The sequence below is a fragment of the Eschrichtius robustus genome, chromosome 16 (genome assembly GCF_028021215.1).
Source record: "Eschrichtius robustus isolate mEscRob2 chromosome 16, mEscRob2.pri, whole genome shotgun sequence".
Lineage (NCBI taxonomy): Eukaryota > Metazoa > Chordata > Mammalia > Artiodactyla > Eschrichtiidae > Eschrichtius > Eschrichtius robustus.
The window spans coordinates 84,984,224-85,009,355 of record NC_090839.1 but is presented as its reverse complement, the minus strand read 5'-3'; the positions used below and the strand labels follow the sequence as shown (position 1 = coordinate 85,009,355).

General features: G+C 54.5%; 1 protein-coding gene across 6 annotated transcripts in view; it reads left to right on the top strand.

Annotated features, from left to right (window-relative positions):
• The window catches only part of CUX1 (cut like homeobox 1), a 371,822-nt gene that overhangs the window by 275,714 nt on the left and 70,976 nt on the right, over positions 1-25,132 (top strand). For 4 of the 6 annotated variants that reach the window (XM_068565280.1, XM_068565279.1, XM_068565276.1 and 1 more), the window contains exons 10-13: positions 5,993-6,097; positions 12,283-12,471; positions 21,609-21,667; positions 24,815-24,863. In XM_068565280.1, the coding sequence (XP_068421381.1) occupies positions 5,993-6,097; positions 12,283-12,471; positions 21,609-21,667; positions 24,815-24,863 (402 nt within the window). The remainder of the gene's footprint in view (positions 1-5,992; positions 6,098-12,282; positions 12,472-21,608; positions 21,668-24,814; positions 24,864-25,132) is intronic. The other 2 variants (XM_068565281.1, XM_068565277.1) reach the window with 1 other exon arrangement.

Genomic DNA, 25,132 nt, shown 5'->3' with positions numbered 1-25,132 from the left:
CAGAAAGAGGGGCTGACTCGATGACTCAACGGGTCAACAAGGATGACTCGATGAGGAGAAAAACTCCCCGGGGGGACAGGGAGGAGGGCAGCGTCCAGGCAGGCGAGGAAGGGCCTATACGGAAGGGCGCCGTGAGCTCTGGGGGTTCCAGGCTGTTCCGTAAAGCCCCTACGGAAAGGTGGGCCCAGAGGAGGGGGTCTAGCCAGGTGTGGGGAGGGCCTCATCCTGAGCACAGTGGAGAATCACGGGCGGGAGTGAGACGTCAGATTTGAGTTCTAGAAGGATCGCTCTGGCTAAACATCCAGAGAACGGAGGGGAGTGAAAAGACTGGAAGCCAGGAGAGCAGTAAGCAGCTGTGGTGATGTGTCAGGGCAGGGATGATGGGGGGCCCCGTGGCGATTAGGCGGAGGCAGGCCAGGCCGGAGGAGGGGTACCGGGGCGGGCGCAGCCAGACATCTGGTTCCATGCCTCTCCCATCAGGGGAGAGCCCCGGGCGGAGCAATTTACTAGTTCATTGGCATGTAACATTATTTTTGCACTGGTTTATAGTCAAAACGTTCTACTGAGACCTGAAGCTCTTATTTTATCGCTGAAGTACTTGTGTTTCTAGTGAGGAGAAGTGGAAGAGAGTCCGACTGGTGACGGGCAGTTAGGGCTGGCTCTCACTTACACCTCTTTGTCCAACTTGGAGGTGCTTGTATTAATACTGTCTTAATTGGTGACGGTAAAGGTTCAGAGCTTTTGGGGCAGGAGGGGGTAGGGAAATCTGCTCTTACGGCTTTTCTGAAATCGTGACTCAGCAGTCTGTGGGCTGTAACAGTCTGCGTTTATGCAGGTGGTGTGACGCTGGGGTAGGTCCAGCTTTCAGCCTGGCCGACCCGAGAAAAGAAATCCGAGTCAGTATCCATCGAGTCCCCCAGAAACACAGGCAGGGTGTCCAAATGGGACTCCGGCCACCAGCACGGGGCCAGCTTGGGATGTGTGGCGGTAACTCTCTCAGTGGACCTTTCTGACCTCTACCCTGCAGCATGGCTGAAGCGGGTCCACCTCTGGGCACTAGCTGTCCTCCGCAGTCGAGTGTGGGTGTTGATCTGGAAGGGTGACCGGAAGTTAGCTGTGCACTTGCCACAGCGATGGCATCTGTTCCCTTGGAAGGTCGCTTGCTCCCCTTTTCTCTCCCCCCAGAGTCCGGGGCCTTGAGGGGAGCAGGTTGAGGAGTCATCCCCGAGGAGAGCTTGCCTTCTCCTGGAAATGGTCCAAATGTGTTATTTGTCCTTGAGGACTACGGTGGCCAGAAGAACGGCCCCCAGAGATGTCCACATCCCAATCTCCACAACCTGTGAATAGGTCCACTTATCTGCAGAGCACAGTTAAGGCTGTTAATCTGCTGACCTTGAGATGGGAGGGTGCCTGGGGTTATGCAGGTGGGCCCTCCATAATCGTCAGGGTCCTTAGGTGCAGAGAGGGAGACAGAAGAGTCAGAGTGATGGGGTGTGAGAAGGGTTTGACTGGCCGCTGTGGGCTCTGAAGGTTGTGAGGAAGGGGATCACAAGCCGAGGAATGCGGGCAGCCTCTAGGAGCTGAAAACAGCCAGAAAACAGAAAACAGATCCTGCCCCGGAGCCTCAGGAAGGGACCAGCCCTGCAGCACCTTGATCTTACCCCAGTGAGACCCACAGCGGACGCCTGACCTCAGAACTGTGACGTAATAAGCTGGTCTTGTTTGAATCCACTGAATCTGTGGTAGTTTGCTCCAGCAGCCTTGGGAAGTTACTGCAGGAGGGACAGACTGCCAGCAGACCCGAGTGCCCAGCCACGGCCTGTCTCCCTGGGGGCACTGCCCTTGGCCAGCTCACATGGCTGCTGTGTCACTAAAGGGACTTGCTCATCTCTGGTGTCCCCAGAGCTGGGTTTTCATGGCCACACATATAAAAGGGACAAGAGACAAAGCCTAGGGCCGGGTTGGGCAGAAGGCTGGATCAGAGACCCCCCCTGCCTCCACCACCACCATATAAAACTAGGGGACTCAAAGCCACACCTTAAGTGGGTAAACCGGGGAAAGCCTGCCCGACAGGGGAGGTGGTGAGGATTCCCTCACATGCCAGCCTTGGTGCTGGGGGAGAAGGAAACACACACCCCAAGGGAACCCCTGAGCTCAGCCCCCTTTCCCTGGGCCCGCATTGCACGCTGGGCTGTGACCGGCCTCGCCAGCCGTCCCCTGCGGGCTGCAGCCGCCCGAGCCTCTGCCTTTGCCCCCTCTGTCTGCCCCACTGGGCCGCGCTTCTCCACATTTTATGACTTCCTGGTGACAGCTGAAGGAAGCTGGAGTTTAACCTGAAGACCAGCTACAGTCTTTAGTAATTTTCCCCTAAAAATTTTAAGATTTTAAATTTTAAAATTTTTCCTCGGGACTTCCCTGGTGGCGCAGTGGTTAAGAATCCTCCTGCCAACGCAGGGGACACGGGTTCGAGCCCTGGTCCGGGAAGATCCCACATGCCGCGGAGCAGCTAAGCCCGTGAGCCACAACTACTGAAGCCCACACGCCTAGAGCCTGTGCTCCGCAACAAGAGAAGCCACCGCAATGAGAAGTCCGTACACCACAATGAAGAGTAGCCCCCGCTCACCACAACTAGAGAAAGCCCGCGCGCAGCAACAAAGACCCAACGCAGCCTAAAATAAATAAACTTAAAAAAAAAAGTTTTTCCTCATTTTAAGATAAGGAAAGAATCGTGGCCACCCGAGGCAGCACATTCCAGGGCCCAAAATAATAATAATAATTCTTCACTGGGCGCCTGTCACCGCGTGGTGGCACCGCTAGGCACCTGGCTTGTGTTATCTCACTGGTCCCCAGTTGTCCTGCAGGGCAGCCCTTTCTATCTTTCTGGTTGGAGTTACCACCAAAATGCAAAGCAGTGCCCTCATTCATTCACGTGCCCTCTCCTTTACTTTCCCTTGCACTTCCAGCATTTACCCTCACTTCTCAGAAAAGGACAGAAAGTAAGAAACAGCCAGCAGATCTCTCAGGAGGGCAGCTCAGGCTTGGCCAGGCTCTCTTCTCACCGTGGGGTGGCCGCTGAGTCACACCCACGATGCCGCCAGCTGCCCACCGGGGCCCTGGCCTCAGTCCCCAGGCTCTGCCTCTGCAGGGACAGGGGAGGAGTCCCGTCAGTGGAAACGGGGAGCTGGGTGTCTCATGGCAGCCACAGCCCCGTGTCTGGGCATCCAGATCAGAAACCAGCACCAGAGCTTGCCCCCTCCCCCCGTTGATTCCAGTTCTAGAAACACAACTTCATCTGGTCGGACTGTGGTCGTGGGGAAGATAGGAAACCCTGGCAGCAAGTGAGACCACGGAGCCAACCCAGCACAGCACCCTTTTCCTTCCGCCTCAGCCGCCAGCGGCTGGGCTGCATTTACAGCTACAGAGACTCACTCACCCCAGCAGCTCCCGGCGTCCAGTACCCGCTCCCTCCTTCAGCAGCTCTTAGGCCCATTTTGACTTTCAGTTGTTCTGCTTTGCACACGTTCAGCGGCACAAACCACCTCAACTCATTTCGTTTTGTTTTGTTTTGTTTTTGATGTACTCAGGCTATAAATCCTGAATAAATAATAAAAATCCTAAACAATCAAAAAGTTACAGTGTGGGACTTCCCTGGTGGCACAGTGGTTAAGACTCCACGCTCCCAATGCAGGGGGCCGGGGTTCGATCCCTGGCCAGGGAACTAGATCCCACGTGCCGCAACTAAGAGTTTGCATGCCGCAACTGAGGAGCCCACCTGCCGCAACTAAGACCTGCTACAACCTAATTAATTAATTAGTTAATTAATTGATTTTTTTAAAAAAGAGTTGCAGTGAAGCAGCCAAGTCAAGTCAAACGTGATAAGAGGCTGTGACCACCGAGGATAGGCCCCAGTTTCATGACTGTACATGAGCTTGGAAACTGAACAAAGTGCAGAAGCTCTGGAGAAATTATGAAAACCGAGGGTGAAATCATCCACAACTAAGATCCCTTATTCTGTGAGCCCTCGGCCTTTGATGGGACAGCACTCTGCTCCCAACAGTGAAATGCCCGCGTGAGATCCTGGCCGCGAAGCCCCTGCCCGGGCTGCCCCAGCTCTGGTGCTTCTGGAACATTTCACAGCCAGTGTTAGCGGGCGGGGGCGGGGGGATGCTGCCTAGTTTGCTGCCACCAGAACTGCTTCTCCACTAGGCTGAGCAATGTTTTCCTTAGTCAGAAAGGCTAGAAATATGTCCAAATACACCTTCTTCCTGGCAGAGCCATGGAGGTTTTGTGCCCTAGAGTATAACTGACGAGAAAGACGAGAGTGAACTCTTCAGTAACATGACTTGATTATCAGAAAAACGTGGAGTGGCTCATCTGGAAACAAACTAGGGGAACTCTTTTTCACTGAAGGGGAGAGCTTCCTGCAGTTATCGTGAACCAGAAGTCACCCCTGGCATCTTGGCCATGCCGGTCACATCACCGCCTTTCCTGACAGGGGCGCCTCTAGACGGTTTGCAGCAGAGGGTGGGAAGTGGCTGCTCGCGCACAGACAGGCCCGCCCAGGCGCCATGGGAATTAGATTGAGTGCAATTCCAAGAGCTCCTGGAGCAGCAGGGCGGGCGGCCACCAGCACCACCCCGGGCAGGAGCAGCTACTGTTAGAAATACCCTAATTTGTCTGGATGCAGAGCAGATAGGGCCGCGCCGCCGTCGTAGAACCACTTAAGGCTGCCAAACCCAGTCCTCGTACAACTAGGTGGATCGGCGAGTACCGGGCAGGCTAACTTCTTGCTTCTCTTTTCAGTTCATTCTTAGCAATTAGTAGGCACGCACTGTCACACCACAAAATAAGAAAACACACGAAATAGCCTTAGTCAGCCAGGCTTTTCTTGTTCATCTTTTCTATGCGCAGAATGTACGTCTGGTAGAAAGAAGCAGCGATCACTCCTCAGTCCACGTGCCCAGTGTCAATTAGCTACAGCTTCCCACCCATCCTTGCGTTTCGTCTCAGTCATTGTAAAATCAGGACAAGCCCATTAACAAAGCACTTATGAATGAGGGCGCTTCTGGGTGTTAATCCCTGCGAGGTCCCTGGGAGGGAGACGGTGTTCCCATTTTACAGATGGGAAGGTGGAGGCTCGGTGAGCTGAGTTAGGTGACCTGCTCTCATCCCTCTGGTCCCAAATGCCCAGCTCCTGCCCACTGCACCACGGTGCCCTCTTGGGAGGCGGGCACTGGAGTGACTGTTCTCGCTGACCAGTGGGAAATACCAGTTTGCTCTCCGGGGCACTGGTGTCCTTGTCCGGGAATTACAGCAAATGACAGAAGCGTCCACTCGTTCCTCTTGCAGCCTCCTCCCTGTGGGCGGCTCTGTTCGGCCTCACCCCCTCAGCAGCCCCTCGTTGGCCTGGCTGGCTGGAAATGCCAGCCTCAGCATTAGAAAACTTGGTCGGGTGAAGGGTTAAATACGTTGAAATAAGCCTGGTCCTCACAAAAGAAGTGGCATTTACACCCCCTCCGTTTATGGAAATACTTGCTGGAGGAAAACAACTGCAACATTGTGCATGTTTTTAGGAGGAGAATGGCCAGAGTGTCTTTAATTCACTGTTTACCCGTGAGAATTACTCCCAGGAGTAATCCTGCAATAAAATCTTCTTGGGCTATGAGAATAGAAAGAAATTGAATCAAAAGACTCCATTTCCACTTGTATTTATTCAGTCTGGGAAATTCAGTGGGCCGGAGCGCTAGTATCAGCAGGGGATTCCTTGCTCCTAGCGTTAAATTACTGTCATAATCGCTCAATTATTTCTTCTTTGTACTGTTTAAAATAAAAATCCATCACATTCTCTGTTTTTTTCTAGCATTTATTAGGTTGAGTGTTTAGGAAAATCAATTATAGTCAGTCAGGCATGAATTGATGAATGTTTCTTGTAATAATTGTCAGTTGTTAAACTGAATGTACTTTCTCTTTCCACCCTTTTCGCTTCCTTCAGAGGGCAGAGGTGGCTCAGAGAGAGGTGGAGACCTTGAGGGAGCAGCTCTTGTCGGCCAACCACTCTCTCCAGCTGGCCTCCCAGATCCAGAAGGCGCCGGACGTGGTGGGTAGCCCAGCCCCGCGGGGACCCCGTCGCCTCGCATCCGTACCTCTGTGTGTTACAGCCGCTTTCTTCTTTGGCTTTAGAGCGTCCCTTTACGGGGGTAATGTTTGAAACAGTCCTGCTGTCTTGGTGGGGAGTGCGTGTGACAGTCTGGGGATGGAACCCCGTTGTGTCAGAGGGAAGAGCTTTACTGGTTGTGCGTCGGTGCCCAGTGGTCAGCGTGACGCCCACCCGGTGGAGAGCCCATCACCAAGAGACCATCTTCCCAGTTAGACTGGTGGGTGGACCGCTGGCAGATGGGTGGCGATCCGAGGCTGGAGGCTTGCAGAACTGCACAGGAATATTGGAGGTCTGGTCTTCTCCTGGATGTGTCCTTCCAGCGTGAAAAACAGTTCATGATGTGGGAGGAGCAGGGCAGGTAATAACACAACCCGCTCTGAGTCCGCGTGGTAGTCAGGATGTCGCCTGACGTGCAAGCATTCAAGAGGAGCCAGGCACACATCTCAGACCTTTGCCTCTTGATTTTTCTAAGACTAATGAAAATTGCTCTTAGCTGGAACTTTCCCAGCTCGATCAAGGCGGCTTTGAACTGTCGGACTCCAGACTCTTTCCTTCAATGCTGTGCGGCAATACAGAGCGGCGGCATAATTAAGACCGTGGCCACTGGAGCCAAACCCCTGGGTTCCGAACCCAGCTCTGCAGTTTATCAGCTGTGTGACTTGAGGCAAGTGGCTTAACCTCCCTGAGTCTCAGTTGCATCATCCGTAAAATGGGTTTTTACAAGGGTTCTGGAAATTACTCTGAGCGAAGCCGTTAGAGCACGTCCTGCCACGTAATCCGTCCTCAGCCAACCTTAGCGGTTAGTCTGACTGTGGTTGGCATCAGCACTCTGGTCCAGGGGCCCCGGTTTCAGAGCCGACTCCGTCACTAGTTCACATACAGTGATTAACTCAGGTGGTGGCACTTACGAGGCCTGAGTTCCCTGGTGTGCAGAATAAGGAGGAAGCAAGTGATCCTGAGGTCCCTGCAGCTCTGATGGCCTGTGATGGCTGAATTGCACCTGTAGCTGTCCTTTTATTTAATAAAGGGTTGGAGAGCCCTTGCTGTGTGCCGGGACCCGCAGTGGATCCTGGGAGAGCCAGGAGGGACGAGCCAGGCCCTTCCTGGAGAGAGGACAGTCCAGTGGGAGACGTGCTGCTGTAATAAGGTCACACATCAGTTTGACTACCACTACCCCACCCGACCCATGAAGCAGGGCATTGTTATTTCTTTATATAGATGAGGAAACAGAAGCTCCCTGGATGTAAACCCCTTGCCCCAGAACGCTTGGCCCCAGCGGCCAAGCCAGGGCTCGGCAGGGGCCTCCACCGCCCCAGACCGGAGCTTTTAAATTATTCCCCAGGAATGCGTCCAAAGCAAAGTTTTAGTGTGAGGACCCCTTTTAAGACTGGATTTTTGTTTTCTGTCTTTAAGTTCACATTAACTAAAACATGACTTAAGTGTTTCAGGCTACAGAGAAAAGTTTTCCATTTAAGGAACCATCACAACCTTTGTACTTCATGGACTCTGGTATTAATTTTGCCTGAAATGTCCCCTTGGCTCTGTCACCGTCCCCTTGTCCAAGTTTACCTGGACTGAACCCAGCACCGGAGCCGAGGCGGGAAAAAGCCCTCGAGGATGGAATCGGTGCGGCTTCTCCTGGCCTCTGTGGTCGCTCAGGGTCCTCTAGAGAAAGCCGTGCATCGTGTGTCTGCCCGGGGCTCCTGAGCTAAATGTTTTGATTGAAAGGATTTCTGGCACCATCCTGGACTGTAGCAACCAAAACATTTCAGAGGGAAATGAATGTTTTCGCAGGTAGAGCAAGTTGTGGATCCTCGGGGTGCTTAAACACTTCAGCATCGGCTAAGTGCAGTGTTTACATGGCACCGCTTCAGTCTCCCGCGAGCCGGTCCTGCCAGGGCTCCCCTCAGGGACACATTCCCATGTAGCCTGGCAGCTCCAGCCCCAGCCCTAGCCCCAGCCCGTTGGGGAGCAAACGAGCAAGCATAGGAGACCAGGCCAGCAGCACGATGTCTGTTGGGCTTGGCTGGCAGAACTAGGCAGAGAAACAGTGGAGTCTGTAGATCCAGCAAAAGCCGAAACCGGGCCATTGGGCCATTGGAATCACCAATTCTGGAAGGCGAGCCGCCACTCAGCCAGCCCCTGCTCCTCATTAGTGGCCGGGCGGGACTCTGTGCAGTTATGTCATTGCTGACTCATGATGCCACAGTCGTTAGAGGACGGTTTTATTACCTTCATTTTGTAGGTAAGCAAACAGGCTCAGAGGAGTTAAGTAATCTGCCCAAGGTCACACAGCTAGAAAATGACCGAGCTGGAATATGATCCCAAGTTTGTCCTGCTCCAAAGTCCACTCTTTACCCCTCCATCGAGCCACCCCTGCTTCATGCGCATTCAAGGAGACAGGAGGTATGCAGGCCCTTTGTCAAGTATTTACAGGCAAATGTTAGTTTGGGACTCTGGTGCACCACACCAGGCCGCCTTAAACCTAAATGCCTGTCTGTCCATCAGGTGAATATACTGGACATAGTCGGCATATGTCGGCCACTTAGTGTTGGCAGGAATAGTGGGGTGACAAGAAAGAAGGAAAACTGAGCCTCTCATTCCCTCAACCTTCCCCAGGGAGATTAGCCTAGACCCCGAGCGTTTGCCTCGTAGGCTGGGGTCCCAGCCCACCGTCACCGCACGTCAGGTTTCCCTCGTGTTGAGTGATGTTCCTGCGTCTCATTCATATCTCGTGTGAAAATGGCTGCAGGGTAACAGAGATCCTTATCTGGCTTCTTCCGGCCTCCGTGTTCTGGTCTCTGTAGGAGGATTTACGTGACCCGTGATAGTTCACACAAGCGGTTTGGCAGAAGGGGGCGGACGGTTCCGAGGGACAAAGTTTAATGGGGTACTCCCTCGGCGACTTCGGTTTCTGGGTTCATTCTCCCCTTTGGAAACATGAGGAACACAGGCCCTTACCTGTGAAGCCTGGAGCGTGGGCAGGTCCCCCTGGGACAGACTCTCGGGACCCCATTCTGGTGCCCACAGGGACCTGTTGTCAGACTGAGGGAAGTCAGTTTCTGTTCCTTCCTTCCAAGGCTTGTCCGAACCAGGGTCCTGACCCTGGACCCCATCAGAATGACGAGGGGGTCCTTGGGCCCTACCCCAGCCCCCTGAACCACAGCTGCCAGGGCAGGGCCCAGCCCCCAAGGGATTCGGGTGCGGCTGAGTCGAGGCCTGGACAGACACGAGGGAGCCAGTGGTCCTGGGTCCCTGAATCCACCTTTGCTTCCCTTCTCAGTAATGATCTCAAGGGCACCTGAACTGCCAGACGCCGACCCCCCTGCAGTTTTCCACGCCCCCCTCACCCCCCACCCCCGACCCTACCCAGCACCTTGTGCGCCCTGTCCTACCATCTCCTTTTAGCTGGTGCCCACGGACCGACAGGCCCAGCTCCATCACCCAGGTGCGGGCCTCTCCCTCCACCCACAGCCCCTGGTCAACTCCCGGGCCCTTGTCTGTTTCTTCCTCCGTTTTCTGCTGCATCTTCACGATGGGACAACAGGATGCCCTCGTGTTGGAGATGGGAGTGAGCATGTTTGGGCTCAGAGTAGGATGCTGTTTTCTATCTTAATGCCAAGGTCTTGCTGCTTTGGGGTATATTATCTCATCTCAGCTTAGTTTATGCGAGACACAAATGGTGTTTGCTCTGTTATGAATGAGGAATCTGTGGCCCGGGTTCGTGAGTTAATTGATGTGCCCGAGGTCACAAGGTCAGCTTGGGGCCAGGCCAGGCTGGGCCCCAAGAGTTGAGCAGCCAACTGTACCCTGGGACTGCCCGTCCCCCGGTACCCATCCTGGATCTAGGGCTACACTGAGAGCTCCTGTTTTTACACAGGTTCTCTGAACCCTCGTCCCTGCTGTGATTTGCACTCGCCCATTGAAAACCCCAGATCACCTTTGGGCTTGTTTTACAGATTCTTTCCCTAAGAGCACTTTAAAGAGCTGCCATGGCTGCCATCCCTCAGGTTGGAAGATTGATAAACAAGTTAAATTAGATACCGTGGCACAGCCTAAACCCACCATGAGGCCAACCTCCCTGGGTATCACTTTCATCGTGTCCCCCTGCTAAGTCCAGGCCCCTCCTGCCACCCTCCCGAGCAGTCACTTCCGGGCACCAACATGCTCAGTCCTCTTCGAGCCGGCCTCTCAGCATTGATCACCCCTTGCTTGTGCCCTGCTCCCTGCCCCTCCCACCCCTGTGCCCGCCTGTGGGGTCCCCACCCTGAGACGGAGCCCCTCTTCTTCCGACAAGACCCACCAGCTGCCTACACACCCCCCTCTCCCTCCTCAGGACCCCCTCTGCGTGCTCCTCTCCTGTCCTCACTGCTGGAAGGACTTGTCTGCGGTCCCTTGGCTCCTGACCTGGGTTCTGGCCAGAGTTGTCTAGGGCGGCGCTTCCTAAGTTCTCTGTGGTGAAGGATGGTTTTATTTGTTTTGTTTTGTTTTGTTTTGAATTTCCAATCTGTTGCAGACCGATAGTTTTACAAAAGAGAATAAAAATGTCACAGCAAAGTCAGATTGCTATAAAAGTTTCTAAACACTTACTCTCAATTTCTGTGCTTGTCTCACTGTGTACCAGCCATGGTTTGTGAGTTGGCACCAGTCCGTGGAGCCCAGGCTGAACAGAACTGGTCTGGACAGCATGTGCCTCTTTAATAAGTTGGCGGGAAGATGCTCACTGGGGCCCCAGGGCCACGGGCAGATCTGCCGGAAGTCAGGGGAAGTGAAGGACTTACTTTTATAACATCATACAAACCAGAGACAGAAGGGGCTCACTTCTTTGCCCACAAAAGTTCGCATTCTTACATGGTAAAGGCCTTAATTTCCTGGGAGGGAGATATGAAAAATTATTTCCATGGTGACTGGCTGTCCCCAAATGTGAAAACCCTGTGACAGGCACATCATGCATGGAATGGCAGGGCCGCCCCTGCCAACTGGGGCTGTCGCTGCCACTGTTTCCGCCCCAGTATAGGCCAAGTCAAGGTGTGCGGCGGTGCACTTCCGGGGGCAAGGGGATGACAGTGAGGGTGGTGGCGTTCTACACTGCGGTGTGAGCCGTCCCCAGGTCGCTGCTGTCATAGGGACCTTGCAGTCCCGCCCTTCATGTCCCCCTCAGTCATGCCCAGAAGTGCTCCGCCCGGCAGACAAGCTTCCAGAACCATTCAGGAGCTATGATTACTTCTAAAACTTGAGAAGAGTACTGCTTTCATCCTTGGGAAGTGGAAATATGAATTTGACTTTTAAAAAAAAATACCTTTTCCCTGTTTTGCATTTTTTTTCCAAAATGAGCACATCTGAGGGGTGGGGAGTAAGTTTTTTAAAACAGCAATTATCAAAAGAATTCCTGCGCAAAGGAACCCCAAATATGCACCTTCCACATCTTTTAACTCTTTTCTTAAAAATGCTAACTCCGAGAATCAATTTGTCAAACGGTATCTCAGCTTCTAGATAACAGAGTAATGAATCATAAGGACATTGCATCTCATCTTGTGGTAAAAAATCCGAATGCTTTGGAACATTCCAGGAGCCGTCCTCAGAACCTTCCCCTCTGGCGTCCCCAGCCATCAGCAAGGCCCTTTCCATCACCTCCTTCAGGTCTCTGCTCAAATGTCACCATCTCAATGCGGTTTTTCCTGACCACATTATTAAAAGCCCCAGCTGCCCCTTCCCTGCTTCAGTTTTTCCGTGGCATTTATCATCATCCGACACACTCTCTGCTACTAATAAGCATATTTAAGGCATCTCATCCCTGCCCCATCCCACTGGACCAGAAGCCCTGTGAGGACAGGGACTTCTGTCCTTCTGTCCCCTGCTGTGTGCCTGCTACGTGGCATGGGTACTCAGTACATGCTTGTCGAACAGACGAATCCAGGTGGCAGCTCCCCGTGCAGATGAGAAGGTGAGGGGGGAGGGCGACGGGCAGGTGTGGTCCAAGCAGAGGCAGGACGCGATGCCGTATCATCCGCATCACCAACCAAATCCTTCCCGCTGCCTGCTTTTCGCCTCGGTTGCCAGCACCGATCACCCCAAGCGCCCGTCCGAAGCCAGTGCGGTTTTGTCATCTCCTTTCTCCTCCGCAGGAGCAGGCCATAGAGGTCCTCACCCGCTCCAGCCTGGAAGTTGAGTTGGCCGCCAAAGAGCGGGAGATCGCGCAGCTGGTGGAGGACGTGCAGAGACTCCAGGCCAGCCTCACCAAGCTGCGCGAGAACTCGGCCAGCCAGATCTCCCAGCTCGAGCAGCAGCTGAGTGCCAAGAACAGCACCCTCAAAGTAAGGGCGCCGGGGGCCCCAGGGGCCGGGGGAGGGCCGCACGCGCACACGTGGCCCCGGAAGGAGCCCGGGCCCGGCACGGGGGGTCTGGCTCCCCACCGACACCCCGAGCTCTTCAGCGGGGCACTTCGGCCCCCAGCGTAGTGACCACGGCAGGAGGTCTCGCCTCAAAGCCAACTCATTTGCCCCGCCGCAGCCACTGCACAAACGTATCTCGTTTTTGTCGTCTGCAAAGGTCATGGTTAAAACTCCTTCTCTTTTGAAAGCAAAAAGTGACTGTTGGGGTTTTATCTCAGGTGAGCTCCAGCCATCAGCCAAGTCTTTCCCTCCAGTGAGACCAGTATAAGGAGGCGTGAGGTTCCCCTGGACACATCACTCAGAAGCTCCATCAGGGCTCTTTTCTGGAGAACACCTTGTCCTGATTGACAGCAGGCATGGCAGCCTTGACCTCTGTGAGGCAGCCGGAATCAGAGTCCTGAAACCCAAGGCAGTGAGGCGGGATGGGCCTTGACCCCTCCCGTCAGCCCTTGCCCTGGTGGCACGTCCCTCCTGGTCAGCTGTCCTCGCATGCAGCCCGTTGTAGAAACCCCGATCCTTGGTGCCCACAGCACGCCGCATGGGCTGGAGTGCCGTCGGGGCGCAGGCCATCTGCAGACGCGTTAGTGCAGCTCTGCCGGCCTCCCCTGGCTCCTGGAGAAGGCTGCCGGCAGGAGGACCCAGCACACCGAGACCCCAGCCCTCCCCGTGCCCAAACAAAATGAAAGCCAGGGGTCCGTGGAGGGCACATCTGCACCGAGCCCTGTGGGCCCTGCTCCCCACCTGCAGGGACGGTTTTGACCCTCAGGCCTGTGCCAGGCGCGGGGGCCCAGAGCGTGGTGTTGCTTCAGCAGGGGGAGCTCCCACCATCAGCCGCTGATCTCCCTCCGGCGTCTTTAGCAGTCTAGCCGAAAGCTAGATCCTCTTGGGGCTTCTCATAAATTGGTGTCCCAAATTCAGAACCCAGAACCTTTTACGTTATATTTTTTTAATTACACTTTATTTAAGGTATTCCCAATCTGTTGAAGTTAGCATAATTTGGAGATAGTCGTGGCACCCCAGATTCACACGTCAGAGCCAGCAGGGACTCCTCAGTGGTTTCTTATTTGACAGGGAAGAGACAGGACCGGCGAGGGCGCGGGCATCCGCTCTGCCGTCCCCGCTCCATCCGCCCACCGGGCCCCCGCCCCCGCTCAGCGCCCATTCGAGGCGGGTGTGAATGGATAAGTGACCGACTGCCAATTATAGTCTGTGCTCTAAAGAAAGTGGATCAGAGTTGGTTGTAAAAATGTCAGGAAAACTTTTTCTTATGTAAAGTAATTCCAGAATGTGGTGAGGCCCATTTTGATTTTTTTTTTTTAATTGAGATTTTTTTTTTTCCTCCACGCCATGACCATGTTTCTGAGGCAGAACTCAGTCTCCGGCAAGTCTGTCCTCCCGGCAGCCCCCTGGCCTGACCTCGCTGGCGCCGGGGCACCCACACTCATCCTCACTAGATCCTTCTCTACCTCTTTGGGTGGATTTCATCCACTGTCTGAGAAACTGCCGGGTGCCCGGTCCCCACTGAGGAGATGGTCCTGCCGGGATGGGGAGATGGTTGAGGCCCGGTCACATGGCAGCTCTCATCAGCCTGCCCACTGAGTACCAGGACTCACTTTTTATTTCCAGATTCAGTGTCATTTCCTCGTGTTATAGCCATTTCTGACCCCAGCAGTGGCACTGCTATTGGATAATTGGCCTTCCCCTCCTTTGTTACAGTTAAAGGCTTCGACTCAAGTACATGATGCGTTTGACTACATGAGAGGGAGGCTGTAAACCTTACGTTTTTTATTGTAGAGCAATTTCTTCTAAATCAGTTAAGGTTTTAATGTTTGCCTTCACCAAAAGTGAAACGCAGTTTCACAGATTAATGTTCTTTATCCGTATCTTGGGGGAATTCTTTAATACTGTGCAGTTAATGAAACAATTCAGCAATACTTCTTCCAAAATTATTACTCCCTTATCTTCATCTGATCTAATAATCAAAACATGTCCTCTAGTAACAAGACTTCTCTGATTTTAATTATCTTAACCCCTTGTCGCCAGGAGTGAAGCTCTCGCTGATATCGAACCCACACGCAGAAGGTATCAGCCTTCCCCAAACGGGCACGTCAGCCTCCCTCGCCCAAAGGAATAAGGTTAATTGAATGAGATACTTCCCTGGGCTTTTTTTTTTTTTTTCTCCTAACATGTATAATTTACAGTCTCAAATCTAAACTAAGCAGCGAAACAATTACTAGAAAAATATTTTATGAATGAGACCTGGCAAATCGGCAACCTGATGCTTTTGTGGCGGGGGTCTGGGGCCCAGCCGTGGTGGCCGCTGGAAGCAGCCGGAAGCCGCCCCTGAGCTTCCCATTTCCTCCTCCTCCCGCTCCCACCATCCCCAACCCCCCGACACCCCGTCTTTTCCATCTTGGACAGTGTTGTCCAGCTTTGTGGGCTCGGGGTGGGATCTACGTCTGAGGAAGCTCCAGCTTCCAGCTGTCTCTCAGCATCCTGGCGTGGTGGGTGGTTTCACCATGGACGCCCACCGTGACCTCTGAGATAAATGCTAACGTGCTTGATGACGGTCACTGAAGGGATGCGGGGCACTGGTCTCACAAGGGCAGGAGGCGTAACGGACAAGTCTTTTTTTTTTTTTTTTGGCCATGCCATGTGGCATGCAGGACCCCGACCAGGGATCGAACCCGTGCCCGCTCACAGTGGAAGAGCGGCGTCTCAACCACTGGACCGCCAGGGAAGTCCCATGGACAAGTCTTGAGCTTACTGGGGTCTGGGCACTAAGTGGTTTGCTTTTCCGAGCACCTTGAAACACTCCCTCTCTTGGCGACTAATGCTTTCTTCCCTTCACCTTCATAACTGATTGATAATTATGAGGATAAATTGCCAATTGGATGTGTACTGGTCTCTCTCCCCATGTTCTACTTTTTCAAGCCAAGTTCACCATCACTAGCCACATACGGTGGTGCATCCTCTAACCTTCAAATAGACATCGAAACCAACTCAGAAGTGGGAGATGTTTCTTCCTGCCTGATCTGACAAGTACTGCAGCACCGTGCCACTTGTCAAGGATAATTCTGTATTCACAATTAATGAAGTAACCCGACTGCCGTTACAAGGCTGCTGTTTCTCGATAACACTATTCTGGGGTCTTCTGTTGGAACACTTCAGTACAGAGGCAGTGTAATGCGGCAGTCACCTGCGTTCTACTCACTATGGCACAGGGAACAATGCTACCAATAGCTCAGGTTTAAGATGGGTGTTTGTAAGAAAGACTAACTGAGGCCAGTCTCCCCTAGGGAGAAATGATATTTTCTGCAGATGCTTTAAAGATCAGTACTTCTCACTGGGCGGGTGGGCAGGTGTGCTCCATTCACCTGGAGGCCTTTTCCCAAACCACACAAGCCCCCCCAACCCTCCGCACCCCTCACGCCACCTCCCGAGGTTCTGATGGGTCCTTTTGAGCCACTGTGGGGCACACTGTGTCCCTCGGGGGGTGGGGACAGGACAAAAGACCGACAACCACTTCTCTGCACTCGTTCAGCACCTTTCATTCTGGCCGCTGCCTCTTTGGTTACATAAGCTCCCTCACCGGCCGTGTGTTTCCTCTGCACCGGGGCTGCCCTTGACCGCGTTTTAACGAGCATCTCATCATCGTCTCAGTGTGTGAAGCTCCGACATCCACGTTCCATTGGTCGCTTGCCGCGGGTGGGCATGATGATCGTCGTTGTCTCAGGGAGGAGGTGCCAGCCAGCCCATGGCTGTAGAGGGGAGGCCTGTGTGTGTCCCTCCATGGCCCCTGCCCTCCCTGGATGGCACGAGTGAGTTTTAATGTCACACATCCCGGTATCAGAGAGCCCGGGAGCCGAGCCTCCCTGAGCCTTGTCCTGGCTGCATCTTGAAGGCACTGTGAGCACAGATTGAAGGAAGCAATCTGTGCAATTGAAGGAAGCAGTGAGCCTTCCACGGGGAGGAGGGGGGTGAAGGGGGCCCCGGGCAGGGAAGCAGCAGCGGAGATGCCCCGGAGGGAAGAAACCGAGGGCCTCTTCCCTCTGGGGCATCGTGCTAGAGGCCTCAAGGCCAGTTATCTGCAGTGAGGTCATAAGTAAATCTCTGCAAACCGGTGGGCATTACTGGAAATGCTTCAGGGAGCTGATTGTGGGACTCTACGGTGAATCCTCTTAGACACACGTGCCCCTGGTCACTGGGTGAGTAAATCTAGATACTCACCTGCAGATGATCCCCAGCTTGTGGCCCACTTAGCCGACCATACAGTGTCCAAGTAGCTGAAATACTGAGCCAGGACCCTCCTGGCCTATGATGGCACCACTCCATGAGGAGGAGTTGGCTCCCGTCCGCCCTGTGCCTGGGTCACAGCTCATGGAAGTTGGAGGTGACTTGTGATGGGGTTGCCACGCAGGGGTGCCCCTTCTCTCTCCAGAACCACACTTCTCCCGCTGGCAGCAAGGCCTCCAATGTCATGGTCACTCTCCCCACCCCCTGGCCGGGGGGCGGGGGGGGGGGTCTCCCCTTTTTGTCTTGCGTTCTCAGCCTCCCTGTAGTGCGCGCACAGCGCCCACCTGGGCGTCCCTGGGCTTCTCCCCCAGGCCAGCCTCAGCAGATCCTAAATTTACATCACTGCCACCTCTCACCAAGGAACAGTGGAGACCTGAAGGGGTCCCCGTTCAGGTGAAAAGGAGGGGCACGCTGCCTAGTTCCAGACCCCAGAGAGGCAGAGTCAACCTCAGACCCCTGCCCGGACCAGGGAGCCCAGTCACCCCCTCTGGGTTCTGACTGGTGGCCCCTCAGCCCCGGGGTCCACGTCACACACCGACGCCCCTAACCTGAGCTGTGGGTCTTCAGACAGCACTGCCGAAAGCCTGGCTCCGATTATCCCAGAGGAAGAAGACAGAGCTGCCTGTAAACTGCAACAGTCGCCTCTCCGGCCCCGTCCGTCGTGTGGCAAAGGCGTGTTGCTGCCTTGACCCCTTGCTGTGCAACCCAGAGGACGAGGTCTTTCGAGGGTCTTTGCATTAGTCTCTGTGCCAGAGGTCCCTTAAGTTGGTAGCCCTAGGCCCCATGTTATAACTTGACTAAGACAGATGTCTTTTATAAATTCAGTGCCTAATTTGCTGCACACCAAAATGCTTTGCATTTTAAATTAAATTACCTCATTATTTGAGTCTTAGCCAGGATTTTAAGAACTTCAGATAGATAATGCTTCTAGCAACTCAAGAAACATTTGATGAGCTCCTACTAAGTTCTGGAACTACATACGTGCTCTATAGTATTAAACGTGTGTGATGATTAATGTATCATAAAACCACCGTGTTTTGAGGGGTGCTTGCAGCCTGCACTTGTGCATCCGACATTTCCTCACCACTGTCCTTTGGAAACCCTTCTTCTTACTCTCCCCCTTTCCCAGATGCGGAGCGTGAGGCCCGACAGGCTAAGCCTGTCACCCAGGGGTCACACTCAGCCAAGTGGGACTGAGCTAGAAGCCCAGCTCCGCCCTAGACCTTTCCTCCCCTCTCTATACAAGGTCAGAGTGTGTTCCTTTACAAGAGCACCTTTTCAGGAAGGCGACCCGCTTGCCAGATTCTGCGTTCATGGCATAGGATGTGGGGCTGCCTTTTCTGCCATCGGCATCAAACAGCCAGAGCTGCTCTGGGCATCTGTCCTCCTCCGTGGATCTGCCAAAGAGCAGCAGGGACGCTCGGAGGTGGCAGACTGGGATGTGGAGAACTTCATAAATGGAGCCCCTGGATCGAGGACCACAGAGTGTCTTCAGAACCATTTAGTCTTATTCAGTACCACCCACCAGGGATAAAGTAGAAATAACTACAGTAATAACAGTCACCGTCGTTACTGAGTGCTTTACCACAGGCTAAGCACTCAGTATTGCAGTTGGGGCTCTTGTCTGCACGTTCCACATCCACGGATTCGGAGGGCCAAGTGCCCTACGCCATTCTGTATAAGGGACTAGAGCATCTGCAGATTTGGTACCACAGGGGTCCTGGAGCCAAATCCACCGTGGGTACCAAGGGACGACTATTTCATTTAGTCCTCAGGAAAGCACTGTCCCGTGTGTACCATTATCCCCATTTTATAGATGAAGAAACCGAGGCTTAGGAGAAGTTCAGTGTCTTTTCCAAGGTCACTCTGCAGCTAAGTGGTGGAGCCAGGACTTGGCCCAGGTCTGTCGGGCCCCAGCCCACCAGTGCCTCACTGCTTCCTGCACTTGCTCTGGGAAGTCTGGGCAGCCTCGGGCTCTGCCACGGCCTTTGGTGCAGACCCCCTGTGGGTTTTTTTTTTCCTTTCTTTCTCTGGACGGACAGACAGATGCTCTGCAGACGTGTCGCGATAATTGATAAGATGACACGTGGGGTGTGGAGCCGGGCCTGGGATCTGGCCCACTGCTTGATAAGCATCGGCAAAATCCGAGGGAATAGTCCCCAGAGGAACGACGGCCTAGAGCACCTGCTGCCCTTTCCAGGCAGGACCCTCTGAAACCAGACATTACGGGCACCCAGCAAGGAGTTTCTGGCCAAAGAACAGAGCTGAGGGCGCTTGGGCTCTTGCCTGTGTGGGCCCACGCCGCCTGCCTCCTGCCCCGGCCCACCCCCAGCCTGCCGCCACACGCGGGGTCCTGAGACAGCGCTCTGCTGGGAGCTCGGTGGGGATGGGCTTTGTGAGGTGCCCCCCACCAGGCCCCCGTCCAGGTGTCTGTTCAACAGAGGTTTTGCACACACCATCTTGGTTTCTCCCTGACTATGCTGCCCCCAGGCAGATGGCAGAAATTTCAGTGGAAGCTGTTTGGTTCTCAGTGAAAACTCACATTTAACCAGACAGATTCCAGCCCGAAAACCTTCTGATCTGGGCTGATCGAAGGCCTGCAGCCGTGCTCTCAGGGAACCCCGCAGCAGGACCTGGCAGCGACAGTGGTCCCGCATCGAGGGCCCGTCGGTGCCAGCATCTGCACCGGCTCCTTGTCTCGTGCCCCTTCGCTCAGTACTTGGAGGTCACCGGTCTTCCCATCTCACAGATGAGCCGCTGACTGACGTGCCCAAAGGGCCCGGCTCGTGAGTGACAGAGCTGACTCCAGGTTCTGGGCCGTGCCAGGTCCAGAAGCTTCGTGTCTGCTGTTCTTCCTGCCCGTCTCCTGTTCTCTGAACGTGACCACTTTATACGCGTGCTCCGCGTGCAGCGTCAGTGAGTCCCACCCTCCGAAGGTGCTTTGCGTCCCGGCAGCGCTGGGCAATCTTGTGTTGGGAAGGGCTTCCCACTGTCCGACCACAGGGAGGAGAATGAAAGAATCACGTCTTCATGAGCACTTTCTGAGCATCTTTCGTCGGAAAATGAGTGCATGCTACCCTGTTTGATTATGAGGAGAAACCATTGTAATACAGGCAAGAGGTCTTAAAAAGGAACTAGGGCAGAGCAATTCTACACAATGGAAAATACACACACAAGAAACCGCCAGCAAAGGCAACCGGAAAAGATGGGCTAAATGGGGCCACGTGGGATTCAGGTGAGCATCAAGGCTAGTGGGCCAGGTGGGACTCTTCTCCCCAAACTCTAGAATGTTCTCAGTCGGCTTTAAACTGTGATCATAGACGTGGCTGGTCAAGTAGAGCCTAAAAAGGTAACTAGAAGCCCTGGGGATGGGAAAGGCCTGTTGATTCAAGAATTGGAATTCGTTCACCCCAGGCTTGGAAAGATGCTAAATGGTCAGGACCCCCCTGCTGGCTGAGTCTTTGTGTTTTATGTCAAGCCGTCTTACTTCCCACAAGGAACTCCTTTGGTTGAGGGGGGAAGGGCAAAAACAAACTAGGCCAAAAGCATCTTCACAGAAGGAAGCACCCTCTGCCGACCACTCTATAGCAAAGGCTCTTCCTGGCAAGAAGGCCCCTCAGGGCTCTGGGCACAAACAGCCACATGGGTACCAAGTGAGCTCACAGAGGTGAATGGAGCACAGCAGAACATCACCGTACCTGGGAAGCTTGCCAAAGGGCCCCTGACCTTCCCTCTGAAGGGCGTTCTAGGGCCAGGGAGTCAGCCATGCCCAGCCGTGGCCCTGCTGGCCAGGGTGCCCTGCGAGGGCCCTCCCTGCAGGACCGTCTGTCAGAGAAACCACTGACCACCCAGCGGGCCGGCCTCCACTGCTAAAATCCCTGCGTCCGGGGGGATCCCTCCAGAAGTACAAACGCATTTTCCCTGGTGCCTATCTGATGCTGACCTCAGTGACAAAAGGGCCGTATCTCTTATCAGCAGGGTCCCACCAAAGGCGTTGACAACTAACCGTACGTGTCAGCTGGCCTCACGTAGTTTGTGAAAAGCCACACGCTGCTTTTAAAACACCATGACAGCGTCTCTTCATCCTGTTGGCCATTTTGTGGGATTTCATACAAAATGGCCTTTTCCTTGTTCGATTTTCCACTTCTGTAAAGCTTTTTCCTTCTACTTTCATTGGGTTTTATGTTACAACCTTATGGTTGCCGTGTGTGTGTGTGTGGTGCGCACGCACGCCTGTGCCCACTCAACATCAGGCACCAAGCAAAGGACAAGGGGCGACTCCACAGTTGGCACCTTTCACTGCGCATGTCTGGGCTCCCTCGGGGCTGCTGGATGCTTTACAGGGGACATAGTCAGTGAAGGGTCTTAGCCCGTTGGGGCTGCCATGACGGGATACCAGAGACCAGGTGACGTAAACAACAGACACTTGTTTCTCACAATCCTGAGGCTGGAAGTCCAAGATGAGGCTCCAGCATTTTCTGTGTCTGTAGAGGGCTCCCTTCTTGGTTCACAGACTGCCGCCTTCCCGCTGTGTCCTCACATGGTGGAAACGGCGAGGGGCCTCTCGGGGGTCTCTTTTAAGTCACTAATTCCACTCATGACCTCAACACCTCCCAATAGCGCCACCTCCTGATGCCATCACCATGTCGGGGGTTAGGATCTCGACATTTGAATTTGGGGGGGACACACCACATTCAGTCTGTGGCAAAGCCCATCAGCCTTTTTCAGACACGACCACTAATAAAATCCCTCTCTGTTTTCAGCAACTGGAAGAAAAACTCAAAGGACAGGCTGACTATGAAGAGGTGAAGAAAGAGCTAAAGTAAGTTTGGAGACGCAGCGCGGCCATTCACAAGCCAGGGCTCGCTGGGGACATTTGCTAAGGAGACACCGTGTCAGCGAGGGGGCAGCTGCGGGGTCCTCGGCTGACCTCCACCACTGGGCCGCATCCCGGCCTACCCAACATGGCGGGTGTTTGCACTCAGGCCTATGCCTGAATTCTTTGGACTTTTTATGAAACTCTGTGCATAAAAATTGCCAATGTGCACGGAATCAGGGGAGATACTGCCTTTATAGGAAATGTAAAATATGAGCTTATTTTTCAGCTGTAAGTTCCCCAAACAGAAGGAGAACAGAGCAAGGACACATTGTCCAATTGAGGCCTCACACCTCCCTGGCTTAAACTATGGGACTTTCTTCCCCCGGCCTCCACCCGAGAGGCAGCAGCTGAGAGCTTGTCATCCTTTGGTTCTGATACTCACGTTCTCACGCTTAGAAGCTCCCTCCTCGGGCCCCGGCGCCCAGCCTGACCCTCCCGCCTCAAACGCCTTCCCCTGAGCTGCCCCTGGCCCACCTGGAGCTCACGGGCAGTGCCCCCCACAGTGCACACACACACACACACACCCCCCTCCTTGTCCTCCTCCCTCGCCTCGGAGAGTCTCACCCGAGCTGCCCCCTCCTCCCCAGCCAGGTTGGCACACACTGCAGAGGAGTCCCTGGGCCTGGGTCCCTGCGGGCTCCGGGCCTCTCCCCTGCTGCTGGCTGCCTCTGCTTCCCGGGGGCCTTGCCACGCCCTCGGCACACCCTTCTGCCCCCAGCTGCACCCCGACCCCTCAGCAGACCCCCCCAGTGCTCTGCCTGACGGAGGGGACAGACGCCCGCGGCTCCCAGAGCCTTTGCCTCCAAACGACTCCTCTGGTCTCGGCTTCTCCCCGCCCCCCGCCCCCGTCTCTCCAGGCTGACCCCGCCACGCTGGTCCCTTCCTTCCTACCCCTCCCATCAGCTCTTCGCTCTCGCTGACATTTTTAATTTCTCCTTTTAAAATAAGCCTACACCCACTCCCCATGCTGTTCTTCGGATTCTTAATTCCATTCCCGCGGGTTTGCTAAAAAAGCCCACTGGAAGGCCCCTTCGACCTTCTCGCCCCTGCGTCAGGAGTCTTCTCGCTGGCGGGGTGACTCCGGGAGCTCCGCTCCCTTCTCTCCCCGCGCATCCTCACCCGCATGACACAGGGGGCCTCTGCACGCCTCCTCGGACAGCCCCTCAACTCTCTGCAGGTCCAGCTGCTTTGAGCTCTGCCCTCTCCCCCACCCCATTTCCGGGAGGTATATTTTTTACTTCTCTACCCGCCTCCCCATCCTTTTCCCTCTTCTTCCCACCTCAAAAGAAAAAAAAAGACAATGTGCACCCTCCCTAGTGTTGAATCGGAAAAACTGACTCGAAGGCCTTCTCCCGAGCCCCCGCCCTTCCCAGGCTGAGGCCGGTCCCACACCCCCTCCTCTGAGCTCACCTCTCTCACCGAGAGCCAAGGCTTCTTGGCCCCAGGCTGCTCCTGCCCGGCCACTCGCCGGCCCTCACCCTCTCCCAGGACAGCCTCCCACATTCCTGCCAGCCCATCTGCTACGTGTGCCCACCACGGCCCCAGCACGGCCCCATTCAGGTGGCTCCTCTGCTAGAAGGTGTCTCTGGCTTCCCAATTCCTGGTGATCCACACGCCCTCTGGATGCACACCAGCGCCCATTGCGTCCCATCTCTTCCCCTGAGGTCCCCAGCATACCCCACCCCAGGAGTCTGTAAAGCATTTTGCTCCTTCAAGGCCCTTCACAAACACTGACATCTCATGAGACAGAGCCGTCTCCTGCCCGGGTTTCCTCCTGCTGGTGCTGTTTGGGTCTCGTCTTCCACCCAGAATCACCTGTAGGGTCCCTGAGGATGAGGAGTGGTTCTGAGTCTGCACAGCGCCAGGCACGTAGTAGCTGTCGGTAAACTTGGTCAATAAATGAAAAGACCCTGATGTTTCCCGTATAAATTCAGACGCACTTAGTCGTTTCTTACATGATCGTAAAGAGGCCCTCAGACAAGAATATAGCTGCAAACAATGTGACAGCCACGAAGGAAAGACAGGCTTGTCCAGACTGCCCGCCTCTTCTCTCCTGGCTGATGCAATGCGGCCCAGGGTTCTTATTATTCTCGGTAGTAGCTCATCATAAAACAAAATTATGAGCTCCTCCCTGTTCCCATTTTGTTAGTTTACCCGACAGGGGCCACTACAAAGATACAACCACAGGAAAGCTAAGAGCGGTCGGCTCCTTACTGAACCTCCCGGGGGCCGTGGCACAGAGGGGGCCCCTGGGCCCCGGGCACGCTGTGCTGTCCGGATGGCACTGCCGTTGATCTTAAAGAAGGGCCGAGGCTAGAGTCACAGCTGGGAGAGCGCAGGAGGCCCGGTGCCCAGGATGGAAGCTGCCCTCTTTCTCACCTTCCCGCCTCGAGCGTGAGGGGAGCGCCTGGGCTCCTTGGGGCCACATGGGCCCACAGAAAGAAAGGAGTGTCCACGTGTGCCGAACGCTGCGAACGGCAGTCCTGGGCACCCGCGCTCCCTCAGCTCTCGGACTTGTTGACACAGGCCGAGACCGGAGCGGTTTCCATGGTAAGGAGAACAAAGGAGACGTAAGCCCTGGCGCCCACACCTTGGCAGTGGCTCCTTCCCCAGCCTGGGCTGCAGACGGTCCGCTGCCGCCTTTGAGCCATCCAGCGGTGGGCCCTCGCTCCTGGCCCATCCCCGGGCGGCAGCTGCCAAGTGTACCTGAGGGGCAGCGGCCCGGGGCATAGGTTCCTCTCCCCGGCTTCTTCGTTACAGCTTTTCCAGCCCCTCTCAGCTTTACAAATACATTCCACTTACAGCAGTGTTACGTCTGCGTTCAGCTCAACTTTAAAATTATACTCTGAACAGACCTGGTGTGATTCCATATGGAATGATTTACATGCTGGGCAAGAAACTTTCGCTGGCCAACTGCTAGTCGAATAGTTATTCCAGAGACGCTATCAGATGATAAAGCTGCCAGGGAAGTTGTTAAAGTTGTCAGCTCCTCGGTTCCTGGAGAGCAGGAAGCGGTGCCGTGACCGCTCGTGAGTGCGGCTGCCCCCAAAGGTCCGAGCAGGGCTAACGGCTCTGTCTTGCTCTCCGCAGCATCCTGAAGTCCATGGAGTTTGCTCCGGCCGAGGGAGCTGGGACGCAGGTACATGGCCTCCCTTTGCTTTCCGTGTGCGTGAGCGTCCGTGTCACTGCTTCACCATCGCGGAGTTTCTCCTCAAGACTATTTCACCAAGTTAAAGCAAATTATCTTTAACTTAAAAGGGGCAAGAAGAGAAAAGTTAGTGTCTTTCAAACTGGTAACTGCGTTCACGTGAAATTGCAGTTTAACTTGGGCAGGTACCAAGAACGTGGGTACAAACAATTTCAGGTTGTGTTAAAAGATCAGCCCCAAATGGACTGACTGACTTAGGA